At 44.5% G+C, this 19,027-nt stretch overlaps 1 protein-coding gene across 5 annotated transcripts in view; it reads right to left on the minus strand.

Annotated features, from left to right (window-relative positions):
• Positions 1-5,941: 5,941 nt before the first annotated feature.
• Positions 5,942-19,027, minus strand: part of NCALD (neurocalcin delta) — a 53,327-nt gene continuing 40,241 nt past the window's right edge. For all 5 annotated transcript variants that reach the window (XM_082235965.1, XM_082235964.1, XM_082235968.1 and 2 more), the window contains exons 2-4: positions 13,320-13,716; positions 8,369-8,474; positions 5,942-7,241 (exon numbers count right to left, since the gene is read on the minus strand). In XM_082235965.1, the coding sequence (XP_082092091.1) occupies positions 7,144-7,241; positions 8,369-8,474; positions 13,320-13,697 (582 nt within the window). In that variant the 5' untranslated portion in view covers positions 13,698-13,716 and the 3' untranslated portion in view covers positions 5,942-7,143. The remainder of the gene's footprint in view (positions 7,242-8,368; positions 8,475-13,319; positions 13,717-19,027) is intronic.

Raw genomic sequence — 19,027 nt, forward strand, 5'->3', positions numbered from 1 at the left:
GTGCGTTGTTTCAGGAAGTGCAAATTACACAGGCCTGTGTTTAAATGAGAACCGAACTGAATTTCCCCCCAGCTCAAGTCTTAAGCCTCCTTACAAATAGAGCTCTTTCTCCGTGCTCCAGTGATGATAGAGGTTTAAAACACATCATGACAAGGTTATGCTTCATGTTTTGAAAATTCCATCAGTGAAGATGTGGCTGGATCCCACCCTAAAGCATTTATGGGAGTTACGATAGGATGGAAGTAATTTAGACTTTGAGAGCTAACTTTGCCACCTTTGGAAAAGAGTGTGTGCTCCAAACACAACAGGCAATTGGATCAATTCAACGGTTGCCAACCTGGTGCCAGTGTGCCCACAATTACCTCCTATGCCAGCTGTGAAGAATCTCAGTAATTATCCCCTCAAAAATCCACACTGCATGGCAAACTATATGCTCTTGCTGTTCAATTCCTCTTTGCCCTGGTTTGGTTTCTCCCATACTGAACATGCTTCCTTCAACATGACATTTCATTCCCACCCTTCCTTCAGAACAGAGCAAAGAACTTCCTCTCTGTGAGCAAGCATGGAAGTAGGTGGCTGGTGTAAATGCTTTTTCTCGTTGAGGGGAAACATGCCCACACCATTTTGTGTTCCTCTCCCCTCCCCGCTCTGTTCTGGCAGCCATTTTGTGTTATGCCGCACACCACAGCAGCCATTTTGTGATGGCACTCGCAGCACATTTTCAAACAAGTTACTTACTTGGCTTCCCAATGCAGAAGTCACTGCTGGCAACCAAGAGGGCTCTGCCACATTGCCCACATGGACCTTCCTGCCGCCTCACCTCTTAGTTAGCAGCAGCGACCTCTGCATTGGGAAGCCAGGAAAGAAACACTGCCTTGTTCCTGCTGATGAATGATAGCAGGAGGATGTGTGGCATTTTGAAAAAAACGACCATAGGCTCTCCATCAGAAACCTCCACCACAAATTTTGTAGCTCTGCTGTAGCAGCCGCCTCATCTAGTTGAATTACTATGTGTGTCAAAATCCTGTTTTCCAACAGGCGGCAGAAGAACTTGCCACGTGACAAACACTGTTTGCAAGGTGGCTTCCTAGCTAGGAGGTTGGATGCAACTTCAAGATGGGCTTTTAGTCTAATTTGGAACTGTGAAATTAACAAAAGAGACTCTCGGTTTTGTAACCCCAGTACAAACATGTGTATGGTGGGATCAATCAACTGCCACTCTGGTGGAATTGACAAAACACATGGGAAGACACTGGTGGAAGGTTCAGAGGCGATCACTCTCTGTATACTAAGCAATATGCCCAAACCCAGGACTCTGCAGTCGGGAACATCTCTCAAGATTTTATCAAACAGGATGGGCCAAACTCTTACTATTTCATGACAGTCGTACAAGTTTTCAAAACATAAAAATAATGAAGGGTGTGTTTCTGACCCTACGTTATATGAAATGGCTATCTATGCTCAAGTCAAACACTGTGGTACCATCCAAGTAACGGTTGCCTAATAGGTTACCATTGCTGCATGCAAGCTATGCGAGGCAGTGGGAATTTCAAACAGAGAATTTCCCAGCGACTACAGTAACGGCTACAAACAAAAAAACAAAAAAATGTAACTGCAATATATCTATACATATATACGCTAATGCCTTGCTTATTGCTCCATGCAAACTATTCCTTTAGAATTATACCAGTGTCAATTTGTGTGTGGCCACTAAAAATGACTTTACAAGCCAGTTAGCTATTGGAAACAATGACATGTGCTTCATGACACGTCTGGGGGCTCACTCAGACTTCTGTTCATGCCACAATTTCTAGGCACAGGGCAGTGGCTGGGGTCTGAGCAGTTTTGCTTTTTTGTCTCACTGCTTTCCCGTGGTAAACCCTCCATTTATTGCTGAATCGGAAGCACTGTCAATCTGTCTAAAACCCAATTTACCTTTGTTTTGATTCAGGGGAAAACAGTGGGTTTTCCCAGGGAAAATGGCGGGACCAAAGAAAAACCACTTGGATCCATGCCTTCCCTGCAGTAGCAGAGGGGGGCATGTGAAGAAGAACCCTAACGTGGCCAAGGGAGTGAAAGCAAAAGAGCACAACAGAACAGAAATAGAGGAAATACAGGGCAAATTGTGTCTTGTATTGAATCAACATAGGACATAGCATTTTACACTGAAATACAGGATGATCCTGTGTTACACAGGACAGGTGGCAACCCTATTTTGGAGTCACATGGCCACAAGCTGCTGGCAAAAGAATAATTTGGAACCAGCAAGGCAGAGGGTTGTATCATGCGGATGTATCTGTGATGGGTATTTGGGGAATGTCTCCTAGCTATACCGTTGAATAATTTTGGCACGGCCCCTTAGGTTAGGGGCACAGCAGTTGCCTTAGTTTAGTATGACTTGACTATCGCCTTGTTAGTTATTTCTAGACAGGAATTGTCGGGAGAAGCCTTGTTTTGGCTCTGAGAAACAGCCAGTAGGCAGCTTGGATGGTAGAGAAGAACACATTGCACTGGGACATCTCTTCGGGGATTTGGTTGCTTTGGGAGTGGTTCTGCTACCCACATGGTACAAAGGATCACTGCCAGTCTCACTAAACATCTAGTCAACAATAGTTGCTGCTTATACTCCAAGTTAGACCATGTAATGTTAGCAGCAGCAGAACTAACCTTGCTTTGCATTAAGGCTCAGCTGCGCTCTGTCTCCACAAGGTCACTTTTGACAAATCCCAGGAAGCCCTTTCTCCTCCTCCTCCTCTCAGTGCACATGGCTAGTTCTATAGAGCCTCAATAAGTGACAAACTATCTCAAAAGTCTGCCAGATTGACATATGGGGAGGGGGGAAATGAAAGGCAGGTGCCCTGTTTTAGATCACATTGGACTATTCCTTAGGAGCACCTCTATCGGACCAGTTCACTGGCCTTTGTTATCACATCAATGAAATGGACCCATGGATTAGGTTTGCAAGTCAGAAGCAAAAAAAAAAGAATCCCTCACTTAAGAAGGTAGGCAATGCCCACTTTGCTTTTGTTAATAACATAGCTGTGGTTCTCTTGCAAGGTATCCTGTGGCCACAACAAATGTTCCTAAAACTCACTGCTTTCGTTTCTGCTGGGAATCTCTCCTCCACTGTGACGTGAAATGGCGCCCCTGTGACCCAAGTGGTGCAGAGTTTGGGGTTCTGGTTTTCCTAGCTAAGCAACTGTGAGAGTCTGAAGGGAGAGGAGCCATTGCCAGCTTACACCCCCATTGTGCATACAGTTCTCAATGGAGACCCCCATCAGCCTGCAGACAGCACTCTGCTAGCTCCCCCATCATACCTGGAGATGCAACCCACCCTGGCATTCTTCCCTCTAGGTGCCAGAGCAAAAGATGCAGCCCTTGCAGATGCAAGCGCTCCCACGTAGCACCCGTGGATGTTCCCATAAACAAGCAGCTCTATTCCCTTACCCTGCATCAGAACAGCTGGCCAGATGGCTCCAGGCTTGAGGCTTGATGGATCTATTTCATTTTTACTGGAACTTGGGAGGTCCATCCGCTGGCACAAAATGGAGCGTTGGCTAGGCTTCTGTATGCTTTGGGTTAAGGGCCAGGGACTGATCTCACAGCCCTTTCACACACAGAGGGATTCACAGCTGCCTTCTCTTTAAGCTTCATTCATCAAAACAGCCTAATTTCAGGTGGGGCTGCAGGAGAGGGTCATGCTGGCCTTTGCTATCGTTAAACAAACCGTTGGGAGAAAAGAAACACTTGCCAATCTCCTGCAAATCACCCCAAGATCAACTGACAGTTCCTGATCTACCTTCTGCCAACCTCCATTCTGGTACAACGTAGATGCTGATTGAGTGGCAACTCCCCTCATCCCTGACCACTGGCCATGCTGGCTGGGATGATTAGAAGTTGGAATCTAACAAAAAATGGGGCGGAGGGCACAGGTTCCTCCAACCCTTTCCCAGAGCAGCTGGGGGGTTTCCATATTCTTGTTTGTGAGTTTAAATTGTGCTTATTCTTTTGATTCTGCTTTTTCCCATCTAACTATCTGAGGTCTAAAGAAGAAGAGGAAAACAAAATAATCAATTGCCTTCAGGCAAAAGAAAGCAAAAAAAGAGATAAAAGTCCAGCATCTTTCTCCTACAGTTTTTTTTATATTTTAAAAAAATATTTTAATATATATTTAAGTATATATAAATATATCACAAATGGTACCATTTCCATGTTTCAGTACAGACCATGGTGGTGTACTGATGCATGAATCCTACATTTTAATATCTGAACAGTATGGGATGCTAGCGTTTTCCCATGGTCCCAGGTGTGCCCTGCCTAAAAAAAACCAACCAACCCAGGATATAGATAAGTTTTGAGGCTGATTCACACAGCCACTTCTGAGGTGTGATTCAGATGGTGTTGTGAAAGTGCAAGCACATGGCGAGATCACGTGAAAACCAGAAACCAAAACAAACCTAGCCATTTCACAAGACCACTTTACAATGTGGACACCCAGGGAGAAAGGGACACCTGGTTGGTGAGTTTTCTCCCCTCTGCAACTGTGAAACCAAACCGCACCCAAATCAATATGCTTCCCTCCGTGTCAGCTGCTCAAATTGTGCTGTGATTTTGAGTGCTCAAGCTGAAGTGACTCCTCCACTGCTTTTCTTCCACATGCAAGTTTGTGGGGGGCTTTCCTGCTGCTTCTTCAGGACAGAACCACGTTACAAATCAAACACCAGGTTCCCAGTACTGAGTTTATCTCTGATGCAGGCGCAGGGCATTTGCAGGAGGGAAGTGGTGTGCGGGTGGGGAATTGAACCCTGCTGATTCTCCTCTGCAAATGCTGCCCTATTGATCCCACTGTTCTTCTGCCAATCTGGTTCCAAGACCAGAAGAAAGCATGGGGAAATGGAACAGCGGAACAGCCTGCCTCAGTAGGCAACAAGCTCTTCTTTGCTAGAGGTATTGATGCAGAGACTGGTTGAATATCTGGCAGAGATGATGAGCTGCATTCTGCTCTGCAGAAGCAGGGAGTTGGACAATATGACCTCCAAGGTGCCTCCTGACGCTATGATTTCTACGACCTTGGAGGAGCGTTTGTAGGGGAGAATTGGCAAGTGCAAGGAGAGTTAAGCTATTCTCCCCCTAAAAACTGCATCCTGCCTTCCCAAAGGTTGGCAGGCATGTGTTTAGGAAACACATGTTTGCTGGCATATCACCTGACTCTTGTCAACTTTCTTCTGTCTATAAGAAGGAAGAGGAAAAGGACACCTTCTCCAAGATTTCTCTGTCTTCCAACCACCAAATCCTGCCATTTCCTTGTTGCTCTCTTCCCTGAGTTGTAGGTGCTTCTTCTTTATCATCAGCCCACCAAAACTTTCACTTTCCCCCAAGGGTTGGATTTCCTCAATTCAAGTTTCCCACATACACAAGTTGCCTTCCCTGATCCCAAATGGTAACCAACAACCAGCATCACAACTGCTGTGTGGCATTTTCTTCTGCCCTCTCTCCAAATGCATGTCCTCCTTTTAAGAAGAAATGCAGTCGCATCACCCAGAGAAGGCAACTGAACAACCTTTCTTCTCTCTCTCCCCCCCCACCGCACCTTCATCTTACAGAAGCATTCAGAGCTTCCCAGCGCTGTGAAGGCATCACCGATAGGCAAGGTGCGCTGTCCTTTGTGTGTGTCATGGTAGCACTGGTGTCTATCGTTTCCCCCCCTGCCTTCTCCTCTAACTCGCACCTTGGCCGCTAAAAGGAATTGTCCATGGGTTAAATCTACACCCAATGTATCAAGTGGTCCCCCTGATTGTGTTTATTGAGGCTGAATGATTAGAACAGCAAATTTCACACCTGCCAGGCACACATTACTTGGGATTTGTGCACAGAACTCATTTGGCTGCTGTACTAGGAACTAAGGGCTGCGTTTAACTCTAGAAACCTTCCTGCTTACCTCTAAGCAGTGACCACAGGTAATTTTATTAGAGATAAGCAGGGACCTTACAGAGGTTTGTTGCAGCAGCCCACCTCTAGCATAACATGGAGACAGGCGGTGGCATTCAACTACGCCTTACTCGGGGTAGACCCATGGAAAGGAATGAACATTAGTCATGTTAGGTGACCAAGATGATCAAGGGCCTAGAAACCAAGCCTTGTGAAGAATAGTTAAGCCTGGAGAAAAGGAGGCGATACGATAGCCATCTTCAAATATCTGAAGGGGATCACATGGAAGTTGGAAGCTTGTTTTCTCCTGCTCCAGGGGGCAAGACCTGAACCAATCAATTCAAATGACAAGAAAGGAGATTCTGACTAAACATTAGGAAGACCTTTCAGACGGCAAGAGCTATTTGATGTTGGTGTGGACCCCTTCGGAAGGTGGTGGACTCTCCCTTCCCTGGAGGTTTTTAAGCAGAAGTTTGAGGGACATCTGTGAGGGATGCTTTAGTTGTGATTCCTGGACTAGATGACCCTAGGGGTCTTTCCCAACTCTACAATTCTATGAATCTCAGTGGGTCCATTCTGATTAAAACGTAGCTGAATGCTGCCAGGAATGTTAAATTACTTGGTCTGACTGTGATCCAAACCCTGCTACTAGCATCACTGGTGCACACATGGAGCTCTGAAAGAGGCTTCTTCATTTGCTGCAATGCCAGAGAATGTTCTTCGGCATTCCCCAGCACTGAAGGGAACACGGTAGACGTTTCTTGAGCACTACTCCATGTATGTCTCAGAACCCTACATACTTCTGGCAAAGGGCTCTCATCCCTTCCACATTTCTCTTTTTTTAGCTTGGAATTGACGGACAAATCAAAACTTAAGGCTTCAATCCTAAGCATGCTTGGAAGGAAGTCCTGTTCAAGCCCAGTGGGATTTGCTCCCAGGCAAACTGATTGAGGACCAGGCCGCGCAGATTGTGACAACCATTTGAAAACTGACATAGTTGTGCGGGCAGCTCTCTCTGTATGCATTTGGGAGAGTGTTTTCCTAGCACAACTTCTACCTGATCTGCCACAACAAAAGCGAAAGGTGCCACAAAAGAAGGCATAGTTGGCCAGACAGAGGCAATGCCACCATGAATGTTGTTTTGGCAAAAAAAGAGAGAGAGAGAAAAGAAACAAAAAAAACCCCCAGAGACATGAAATAATCTAAGCAACTGTTTTAGAACTGCCCAGCGCTGCTGGGGTCACACTGAAGGAGACGGACGATGGATGGGTCACTCTTGGCTCCTCGAATAAACTCTTCCAGAGAAAGTTTTCCTAGAAAATAAATAGAGATGCTGTTTTGGAATTCTATAGTGGACAAAGCATCTTAAGAGCCGCTTCACACACAACATTCATTCCTGCACGTTTCGGAAAAGACTGAAGACGCTGCTATAGGTAAATGCACCTGGGATGACTCCCATGCATACGAAACCTTCTCGTTCACAAAACGCACTGTTTCTTTTTTGTTGAAACAGTTGTGATTGGGCAATTCTCACAGGCTGCAACTCAGCAAACCTAATAGTGGCTTGTGAGCCTGTTGTTGAACGCAAAGATTTATCCCACCACTAAACCAATGAGCACTATCACCTGTAACCCAGTTCCAAAAGCCTTTCTGAAACTGATTTGCTGCATTAGGAATTATCTACAATACAGAAGAAAAATAATAATTTGAGTCAGCCAAGGCATGATAAAAACTCTTACACCAGGACTCTTTCTTTCTTTCTTTCTTTCTTTCTTTCTTTCTTTCTTTCTTTCTTTCTTTCTTTCTCCCTCTCTCCCTCCCTCCCCCCCCTCCCCCAAGGACACCTACACTTTGCAAAGACTTTTAATGTATTTCTGACTTCAGATCTCAACATCACCAGCGTTGTAAGATAAATATGTGGGCACCAGTCACTTTCCCAGAGTTTAGTAAAATGTGGTTCAGCTCTGAGTGACAGTCGACTTGGGATGCATTGGAGGAAGAAGGAAAAAACATTTAGAGTGGTTTCCTAGCACCTGACCTGGGAGCAGATCCAGGGTTCGAAGGACCAGGAAGGAGGTTTCTAGCACAATAACTCCCAAGACAGCCTCCTGTTGTGCCATCAGAGCCCTGATTTGTGACCTGTGCTTCCTGCAGGCTTCTATTCAGCTGTGATTGCTTCCAGAAATTATGGGGCAAACTGCTAGCCTGCAAAAGCTACCCAAAAAAGCATAGTTTGACCTTCTACGGCTTTCTCATAATAGTGTAAGCAGTCAGCACTGCACAGATCCTTGAGAGCCCAGTTGCTACATACATATCAGGGGCCTCATTAGCATGAACTTCCTTCTGTTTATTCAGTCACTCCAGCTGTTTGACAGGTGTTTGAGAGACCAGAACAAGCAGAGGCCAGCAAGCTAAAGAGAGAGCATAGAAAGATATTTACCGTCCCGGTTGGTGTCCATCTGGCGGAAGATTTTCTCTGTTCTTTTCTCGGGTGTCGATTCGTCTTCTGGCATCTTCATAACCGAAGAAACCATCTTGTAGATTGCCTAAGAAGCGGGATACAAAGTAGTGATGATCACTGTTGTGATTCCAGAGACTACTCTAGGATGTGGGGGGGGGTCCTTGCCCCCATTCCTTTATGCTGGATCCCAACTGCCTGTTCCTTTCCCATTTATTTATTCATCATTACATTGCTCCCAGGGCAGCAAGGCACATTACATTGCTGAGGGAGCCCCTGGCCTCTCCTCAATCTTATTTGCTCAAAGGCATCTATGAGTACCAATTAGCATATGCAAATTTTATGCCTGTTTGTGTCAAGGGTCAGCATCTGGAACCGCCTAAGTGCCTAGCAATGTCCCTCCTCTTGGGTGGCTCACAGGCAAGGGTGGGACAAAGTTTCTCTCAGTTCCTGATTTTTCCAATCTTCAATTCAGCCCTCCACATTTCCACATCAGTTTGTGCTGTGCTTAAAAAAAAAAGTTGTCATGAAAATGGATCAGCCTTTGAAGACCTCTTGAGAATTTCAATAAGTCCAGAAAGCTGCTACTTGGAACCAGCCGAATGGAAACTCTGAAGTTTTGTTCAAGCAAGATTCTCCAAATTAGCCTGAAGTTCTCATTTAGGCAAAATTTAATCCAAAATAGCTTTGCCTCAATAAAATATTGTCTTCATCAAACAACAGAATGTCACTGCTCCAATCTACCTTATTAAATCATATTTTCTGGAAGATGCAGAACAGCAAGTTAAGTGACATGACGGAAGACAATGTTAATCAGGGACTGTTGGTGCAGCACTGGGGAACAAGTGCAGGGCAATGCAATGCATGTTTACTCAGAAGCAGGTCCTATTGAGTTCAATGGGGCTTACTCCCAAATAAAAGTGCATAGGATTGCAAGCCTTAATTCCCACCAAGCTCACAACTACCCCAGATTTCTAGCTCTTTTACTTCTGCTTACCAACCCAGTACACCTTCCAGCCCTGTTATACTTTAAACAGAGAGGACCAATATGTGCGCAGAAAGGCATTTATCAGTTTAATGGAATATTAATGCTTGGTTAATATAATCAAGTATTCCTCCCTTGCAGCTGGCATTGTAACAACAGTTTTCCTTCAGTCACCCCAAAGTTATGAAAAATAGTGTGGGATGAGCAAATGAAATATTGGCATTCATTACCAGAAGCCAGGTGCAGAAACAACGGGCATATTCTGCAATTAAAATTATCATTATTTGTTGGAGGGAACAGCATTTATATAGTTAAGGATTTGTTCTATCCTGCCATTAAATTAATATTTTCAAGGCAGCTTACAAAATATGTTAATTAAAAGCAACCATAAAACAAAGAAAACCTTATCTGATTTGTGTGGTTTTTTAAAATCATTTTATTAAAAAAAAACATTTTGATGAAGACTCCTAAGCATGTTAAAATTGTACCAGCTTGAACAACTGCTATCCCTTACAGATTCCAGAGGCTCTGATGACTACACAGAGCTCCCCAACCCATGAGGAGTTCTGTTCTTTTCCATCAAGGAACAAGGAAGATCCACCAGGATGAGTGTTAAGTTGTGGGTGAACATATCAGACGACACAGCGATTCTTCAAACAGCTCTTGTTTATTCACAGGCCAGAACAGAACTGAGCTGAAGGGTTCAGCCAGCCTGCTTATATAGAGCTCCACTAGAATGCAGCAGTAACCATTTTCTGTAACTATCCAATCACTGAACGTCACTTTCAATCCCTTATTTGCATATGTGGACCTGAACTATCTACAGAATCTCCCTGCTGGCCCAGGGTGAGAACTTCAATACATAACAATGAGCAACTTTGGATGCAACTGATCTCTGATACAATGGGCTGGATCCAACCTCAGCTGGTGTTAAGTCTCCAACCCTGGCTCAGCCAAAAATACCTCTGTGTACCTTGCTTATCCCAGCTCAGCTGGGGCTCAGCTGGCTGAGCCAAGGCCAATGTAAGTTTTCCCCAAAGAATCGTAGAACACTATTTTAAAGGCTTGTTTCCCCTCTGCCACGCTTAAGCATAGCAGAAGCAGCAGCAGTAGAGACACCACTAAGCAGTGTTTGGGACTGGTGTAACTTTATACTGGCTTAACTTACAATGGCTTGTTTTATGCCAGCTTCTTATGCATAGGGTTGCCCCTTAAATCTGCTGTACTATCCTTTAAATCTACTGTAAAATGTGTTCTACCGTGCCTCTTCAGGAGCACATATCTATCTATCTGTCAGTCAATCTATTGGATTTATACACTGCCCTTCATCAAAAGATCTCAGGCCAGTTCACAAGATAAAAACACGAGATAAAAGCAGAAATAAATAGTTAAAACAGGAACAAACCAAATTGGCACAAACACACATATGCATATTTCATAAATCGTGACCCTGCAACCTATGACTGCTATGCAAACTTACCCAAATAGGCAAACTTGCTTCAGAGAGTTTAGAGCAATGTGGAGGAGGTGAAAGATTGGTGAGTGCTACCTGCTGGGAAGTAGCAGATGCTCTGCTACAGTGCTCCTCTAGCTCCTGCCATTACCTTGGGAAAATTTAAACCCAGAATGACACAGACTGTCAAAAGTAATGAAACTCAAAACTCTGTTGTGTGCATGAGAACAAGCTGGAGAGGCTTGCTATCTATGGCGGATGAGCTGCTCAGCAGTCTTCACTCCGAATGGGGTTCAGGATACAGTGGTACCTCAGGTTAAGAACTTACCGTATTTTTTGCACCATAACACTCACTTTTTTCCTCCTAGAAAGTAAGGGGAAATGTCTGTGCGTGTTATGGAGGAAATGCCTACGGGTGGCATGCCTACGGATTTTCCTCCTCTAAAAACTACGTGTGTGTTATGGTCGGGTGCGTGTTATAGAGCAAAAAATACGGTAATTCGTTCTGGAGGTCCGTTCTTAACCTGAAACTGTTCTTAACCTGAAGCACCACTTAGCTAATGAGGCCTCCCACTGCCGCCACGCTGCCAGAGCACAATTTCTGTTCTCATTCTGAAGCAAAGTTCTTAAGCCAAGGTACTATTTCTGGGTTAGCGGAGTCTGTAACCTGAAGCATCTGTAACCCGAGGTACCACTATTCTGGATAGAATCAGCTACATAAGAATGTTAGAAAGATCCCGGCTGGATCCGACTAACACCCATCTAGTTCAGGATTCTGTGGATTCTGAAATGGACCACTGATGCAACCTGGGTCATGATGCACCTGGATGAGATCGGGTGAATCCACTTTGGAATCTGAGCAGAGTAGATTCCTCCTCCCCTTCTACATACAGCTCAGGGTTCCAGGCACACCCAGGAACACACCAGTATAAATAGCCATCCATTCGCTCTCACACTTTGAAAGGGTAGCAAGAGTTTTATGGCTGCTTTCCACTATAGTTTTTTTCTGATTAAACTCCCATTTGGAAACAAGAACGACAACGTATTTTTCTAACTAAGGGTAACACAGCTTTCTCTGAATCAGATGAAGTGTATTTTATTTATTTTTCAAATCAATAAGCTGCTCCACAGCCTGAGGCTATCAAAGCAGTCAAAAATAAGGGATCATGATAAAAAAGATAAAGATAAAATACAAAAAAAATACACTTTCTAAACTCAAGAAAATCATTTCTACAGATGTGCAATTAATATTCCATCAACAACTAAGGATTGGGGAAAGGGAAATTACTTAAAGTGCACACAAATATTCCTTTAATAGTGCAAATTACATTAGAGGAAATTGTTTGCAATGATTGAGCACGAAGGAGAAACACACACACACAATGCATATAAATTTTGCACATGGTCTTTCAAAATAAAAATTAGGAAACTAATGTGGAAATGGGGAGAGCTGAATTTAAGATTGAGAAAATGAGAAGTGGATAGAAACCAAAATGGACAGATTTGTCCATCCCTATTCATGAAGCAGACAAGAGATCTGTCCTGCGGTCACAGAGATAGGAATTCTAGCTGACAAAGAGCCTTACAATTTATTAGCTTGATGTGTTGAACCAGAGGAAAGAAGCTGTTAGGTAAGACACAGCTTATTCCAAGAGTCTATTTGCAGTGACAGGTACAACTCCAGGGAGGTGCATATCCAAAGATCTAGGCAGGTCTGAGTGTTTTACTTTTCAGGTATGGGGAAACCTGTGGTCATGCAGACTGTTGGACTTCAGATCCCATCATCCCTAAACAATGGTCATACTGGCTACAATTGAAGGGAGTTGTGAGCTCAACACTCTCTGGCGGGCCACGGGTTCTCCAGCCCTGCAGTTGTTAAAGATGAGCAATGACAAACCTAGACAGCATCTTAAAAAGTAGAGACATCACCTTGCCAACAAAGGTCCGTAAAGTAAAAGCTATGGTTTTCCCAGTAGTGATGTATGGAAGTGAGAGCTGGACCATAAAGAAGGCTGATCGCTGAAGAATTGATGCTTTTGAATTATGGTGCTGGAGGAGACTCTTGAGAGTCCCATGGACTGCAAGAAGATCAAACCTATCCATTCTGAAGGAAATCAGCCCTGAGTGCTCACTGGAAGGACAGATCCTAAAGCTGAGGCTCCAATACTTTGGCCACCTCATGAGAAGAGAAGACTCCATGGAAAAGACCCTGGTGTTGGGAAAGATGGAGGGCACAAGGAGAAGGGTTGGATGGTGTTCTCAAAGCTACCAGAATGAGTTTGACCAAACTGCGGGAGACAGTGGAAGACTGGAGCGCCTGGTGTGCTCTGGTCCATGGGGTCACGAAGAGTCGGACACGACTAAACAACAACAAAAACCTATGGAAGACCAAGCATACTGAAGGCTTTATTGCTCAATCATTGTTCATTAGACGGCATTCTTTCTTTCTTTTTCTTTTTGAAGGAAAGAACAAACATCTTGGAAGTAACACCTACCTGAACTATTTCCAACATCTCCGCCTTGCTGATGTAGCCGTTTCCATCCAGGTCATACATGCTGAATGCCCATTTCAGCTTCTGCTCCAGTTTCCCTCGGGATGTTACGCTCAAGGCAATGATAAATTCTCTGAAGTCTATCGTTCCGTCGCCGTTCGCATCAAACGTGCGGAAGACGTGTTCGGCAAATTTAGAAGCGTCCCCGTAAGGGAAAAAATTCCCATAGATTTTCTTAAACTCCTCCATGGACAAATGTCCGCTTGGACAGTCTCTCAGAAAGCCTTTGTACCATTCCTGGATTTCGTGTTCTGTAAAATCTGTGCTTTCTAGCAAATCCTGCATGACTTCGGGGCGCAACTTGCTGTTCTGTTTCCCCATGTTGGAGTCGGGATCTTATCTATGGAAGGGAGGTGGAGAAAAAAGCAAGTTAATGAATTCCTTACAAAACCAGAGGCCGGTGATGAACGTTGTGGGCCTTCAAACCGTCTGATAAAGGGTTGATTTGCTGCTGTGAATTAACAGTTTTGTTGAACCAGGGTGCGCCATGGTGTAGCATTTCAAGCCAGGTTCTCAAAGACACCTATGTCTGCAAATGAAGACAAGCCGACCTTCATTGCTGGCTATTTCCCCTCAAAAGCCACTTCAGGAGACTTGGGTGGGGGCATGAGAGGTTGCAGTAGGAAGCAGCTGGGGATGTCCTGGTGCCTACAAGGAAAGCACTATGTATTGCAAGGGGACCACACTTCAATTAATGATTGATTGCAAAATATGGCACATTGCAAGTTCCTGTATAATACAATGATATAGGAGGCTTCAATAAAATACTAGCTTTAAAAACTGAATAAACTCAGGCCTGCCACTAAGATTTCCCCACTGGTCATTTGAATCAATGCGCAAAATTCTGCCTCTCAGCCTCTCTGGCCAAATAGCTGTGCCCCGCCCCCCTTTCTGCTTTCTTCATACAAGAAGATGAAATTTCTTGAGGCAAGGGCCTGGGCAAGTCAGGATCAGCCCAACTATCAAGGCCTTGAAGTTGCCCATCAACAGCTGACAACTCAGTCTGCTGTCCAGGGTCTAGCTGTTGATGGGCAACTTCAAGGCCTTGATAGTTGGGCTGAATCTGCAGCAACTCCAAGCAGAAGTGGGGAAGATTTCCACTGGAAATCTTGGAGGGCCACTGCCAGTCACTGCAAAGTTTGTAAATAATGCTGAGCTGGGAGGTGGACCAAAATTTAAGCAGCTTCTTCCTATGCTCTTTTGTCAGCTATACAAATTATTGCAAAATCATACTAAGCACCAATTGGTCTAGCAATACTAATCTGCTGTAAAAATTACATTTCCACTGTAGAATGTGGAATGTTATTTCAAATACCAATACCAAGATTATGTTCTTCATCAGGCTCCTATAAATATTACAGTCAGAAGCTCATGAGATTACTTTTTTCTTATGCATAATTCTTTTAAGGTAGAAATCAAAGTTATGGGATGTCATTAGGGCAGAAGATTAAGGATTAAACATGAAATGTATTTTTCATTCCCTGCATATCCCTCTTGGGTCAGGTTTCAAAACCAATTAGTAGCTATAAATTGGTTTAGGCAAGATTCTTTAAATCTCTTTTTTAAAAAGCCCAGCCAATAAGAAGTATAGCATTGATAAAACTGGAAAGCCTTTTTTCCTTAAATTAACCATTAAATACCCAAATGCAGCTCTAATATCCATTTTTTTCAATTAAATTATCAGACCTACTTCCATCGAAAGAAAATTGCTACACCCACGTTGCAAAATGGGTCCAGCAAAGAGCAGTGCCTTCAGCCATTAAACATTGTTTCAGAAGCCAAACTCCTTGCATTAAAGGGCAGTTTAATTAATTTTCCAAAGAGCTCCAAAAACAGGACACTTAGAAAGGGCCCCTCGATTCCATTGTTGTTGTTGTTTTAAAAAAACACAACAACATTCCTTTGGATACCGATTATTCCCCAGTAATTAGGTTTGCCATCTCTCAGGACATAACTACCTTGTGGAATACAGTGGTACCTTGGGTTAAGAACTTAATTCGTTCTGGAGGTCCGTTCTTAACCTGAAACTGTTCTTAACCTGAAGTACCACTTTAGCTAATGGGGCCTCCCGCTGCCACCGCGTCATCGGAGCATGATTTCTGTTCTCATTCTGAAGCAAAGTTCTTAACCCGAGGTACTATTTCTGGGTTAGTGGAGTCTGTAACATGAAGCGTCTGTAACATGAAGCGTCTGTAACCCAAGGTACCAATGTACTCCCCCCCCCCCCGTGATCAGAAAAAAAATGAATTGGACAAATGAATGCCACAAATTGTGTATTAAAAGCACATTTATAATTTAATCTATTTTAAAGTGGGGACTATCAGCAAGTTGTGTACATGTGACTCTGAAGGCAAAAACACTGAATTGCCCCCACCCAGCAGACCTTCTATTTTTCATTCCATAAATATCCCACCTTTCCTCCGAACCTGTGAGGTAGGGGAGCCTGAGAAGTGGCGACTGGTCTATGGTCACTGAGATAATTTCATGGCCAATTGCAGCCTAGGAGTTGCAGTATGACATGTTAAGCTACATCACACCAACTCTTACTGGGTTTTTAATTTTTATTTATTTGATTTTAGTATGTGAGGGCAAGGCTCAAGAAATCTAGGAAATGTTGTGTGCTAAAATTCTGTCTTTATTGGCCTTCCCTGCTTGCGGCAAAACTCTCACATCTGTCTAACTTTTTTATCTCCACTTGAGCACTCGGTCACTACCATGGGGGGGTCTCACTCAGCAACCCTTCCTTACAACAACTGGATTGACTCTCAAAGCAGCTCTTGTCATAGCCTCTGGCCTCAATCCCCCCCCCTTTGGCTCAGAGGAATACTCAGAGGGGAGGAGGCATCACCCCTAATCCCCCTGCCCTCATTCTAGGATTCTAGGTCAGAGGACAGACTTCGCCTAGGGCTGCCATACATTGGGGATTTCCCAGATATATCCGGGATTCATCCTTCGGAAAACCCGGACGTATTGGAACCCATGTTGGAAGTGTTGATATTTTGGCGAATTTCCTTAAAAATAGCTCAAAAACTTCATTTTTGGGGGGAGATTTAAAGCTCAACAACTTTTGCGTCAGGGTTTTCACTTTTTGAAATATGGCAACCCTACTTTACACTTGAGTCTTCAAACCCAGAGGACACCCAACCCAATGCAATCCTCATTGCTCCCACACTGTCTGGGCCAAAAGCTAGAGAATCGGGCAATGGACCTTTAAGAAACAGAAAGGTCCTCAGAAGGGGTGCAGTTGACAGCAGGTACAGACCAGCTGACACTGGTGAGGCCTCTCCATGCTACTGAGGTATCAGTTCTCAGTGGGTGAGTTTCAGCCAAAGTGACCTACATAGGATCTGGACAGATAGAGCTCTGCTGGTTGTGATCTGGCACAGCCTACCTTGGCTTGACTCTGTTCTCCTGGATGTGACCTGCTTGCCGTTCCAGTAAGTGCCACAGCTTCAATCGAGGCTCTCCTGGATGCCTTAAGCTAAGCAAGGACAGGGCAGGTGTGCCTACTATGCAGTGCATTTCTCCAACCAAGAAAACTCAGCAGCAAAGGAAGGAAACACGAGGAAACCAAAGGCCAAGTTTCAGCAGAACTTACCTCCCAGGGACAGCTCAGGTAACCCACTACAAAAGGCAAGAAGGAAAACAATGGGCGTAGACATAAACCTAAAGTAACCTGCTACCTCCGATTCTGCATCCCTCCAATGTTGTGCTTAATCAGGACGAGAGCGCAAAGACCAAGGGCCGGCCCTCTCATAAGGCAGAGTCAGGTGGTTGCTTCAGGCAGCAGATCTTGCGGGACAGGGAGGGGCAATGTGGGAAGATAGCCTTTCTCTGCCCCCTGAGCTGCCGTGTTACTCTCAGAAAGAGAATGGCCCACAACCAGTGTCAAAATCAGATTCAACTGCCAACCCAACAACCTTCTGTATCTGAAATAAGGGTGCTGTCTCATTCTGCGTCTCAGGCAGAGGGCTTTTGAAGATAGAACCATATTCTGCCAAAGTGTTTCTCAAACGTGGGTCCCCAGCTGTTGTTGGACTACAACTCCCATCATCCCCAGCTAGAAAGGCTAGTAGTCAGGGATGATGGGAGTTGTAGTCCAACAACAGCTGGGGACCCACGTTTGAGAAACACTGCCTAGGATCACAGATTGCCTGCTTGAAAAGGCAAATTGCTCAGCCGATCTGACCCCTCCTTCCAGGAGCTCATGGCCACACTGAACACAAGCCTCTCACCACAGCCACTTACGACACATTTGCACTAAGGTGTTCTCGTTAACTTTAGCTCCAGATATCATCACAGCTAGTGCACCAGGCATTTGGAGACAGGCATAGTTCTCTGACTGAGCTCCACAGCCGACAATCAAGAACCATATTTAGTTATCACAGGGGTAGTCAATGTGGCGCCTTCCCAGGTATTGTTGAATGGCAGTTCCCATCATCCCAACCCACTAGCCATGCTGGCTGTGGCTGATGGGAGTTGTAGTCCACAAAATCTGGAGAGAACCAGATACTGAGTCACTGTGTGAGCAAAGTCATCAGGAAAAAGGCACAGACAGGAATACAGCAAATCACTGTCCTTGCATCACCTCTTAAGAGTCGATTGATCCTCTGAAGCATTTTGCTCTGTGGTGACAACTGCACATCTCCTTTGGACCCCAACAGTTTGTTGGGTGAGTGTGTGTAGGATATTCCCCTTCTACTTCCCCTTCCAAAATACTTGCAGTTCCCTTGTAGAACTAGACTAGGCAATGCCTTACATAATGAGGGTTTTGGCGGTAGCATTCACTGCTTTGTACTTAATTGCCTTGAGCTGCTTAATGATGCTCAACATGGCTTCCCTGTTCAAATGATGCACCTAGTGACATCAATATATTTCCCTCTCAAACAGCTTCTTCCGTTCTCTCCCAATAGCTTCTAATTCTGATGTCTCCGGGACTTGATTGTTAATGCAGACTCACTCCAACAGCACACAGTCAATGCTCTCTGCATCTCATCATGTACTGTACATTGAGCCACTGCACACCACACACTCTCGCTCTCCGAGGTAGGAAGGTGCATTTGACAATTAACACTGAGAACCAGTCCAAAAGAATGTGTGTCAATAATTCACAACAGGCTATCGGAGTAAATTTCAAGCTCTCCAGTTTCCTCTCTCATTCTCTATCTTGTCGCTGTTCATACGCTCAGGGTATTATTACCTTTAGCAGCTGCTCACTTGTGTTTCGGGGAGGGGCGCTCAACCAAAGCACAGCTAACAAACTGGAAACAATGTCTGGCGAGGCTTCCCAAGACTTAATGTTTCAGTCCATTACAAGCACTTCAGATCCACTCCACAATTTCCACTGGAGTTTAAGGGGGTCTGCTTAATTTTCCAGCCTGGTGTTTTCAGAGGAGAATTTAGCTTGCTGATGGAAAAAGTGCTTTTAACAAAGGCAAAATCTCGTAATATATTGAAAGCCTTTACTTTAAATGTTCTACTTCTAACATGAGACATGGGTGGCGCTGTGATCTAAACCACTGAGCCTCTTGGGCTTCCTGATCAGGAGGTCAGGGGTTCGAATCCCTGCAACGAGGTAAGCTCCTGTTGCTCTGTCCCAGCTCGTTAACCTAGCAGTTCAAAAGCACCCCAAAAAGTGCAAGTAGATAAAT

This window comes from Podarcis vaucheri (assembly GCF_965113315.1).
Source record: "Podarcis vaucheri genome assembly, chromosome: 8".
Classification (NCBI taxonomy): Eukaryota; Metazoa; Chordata; class Lepidosauria; order Squamata; family Lacertidae; genus Podarcis; species Podarcis vaucheri.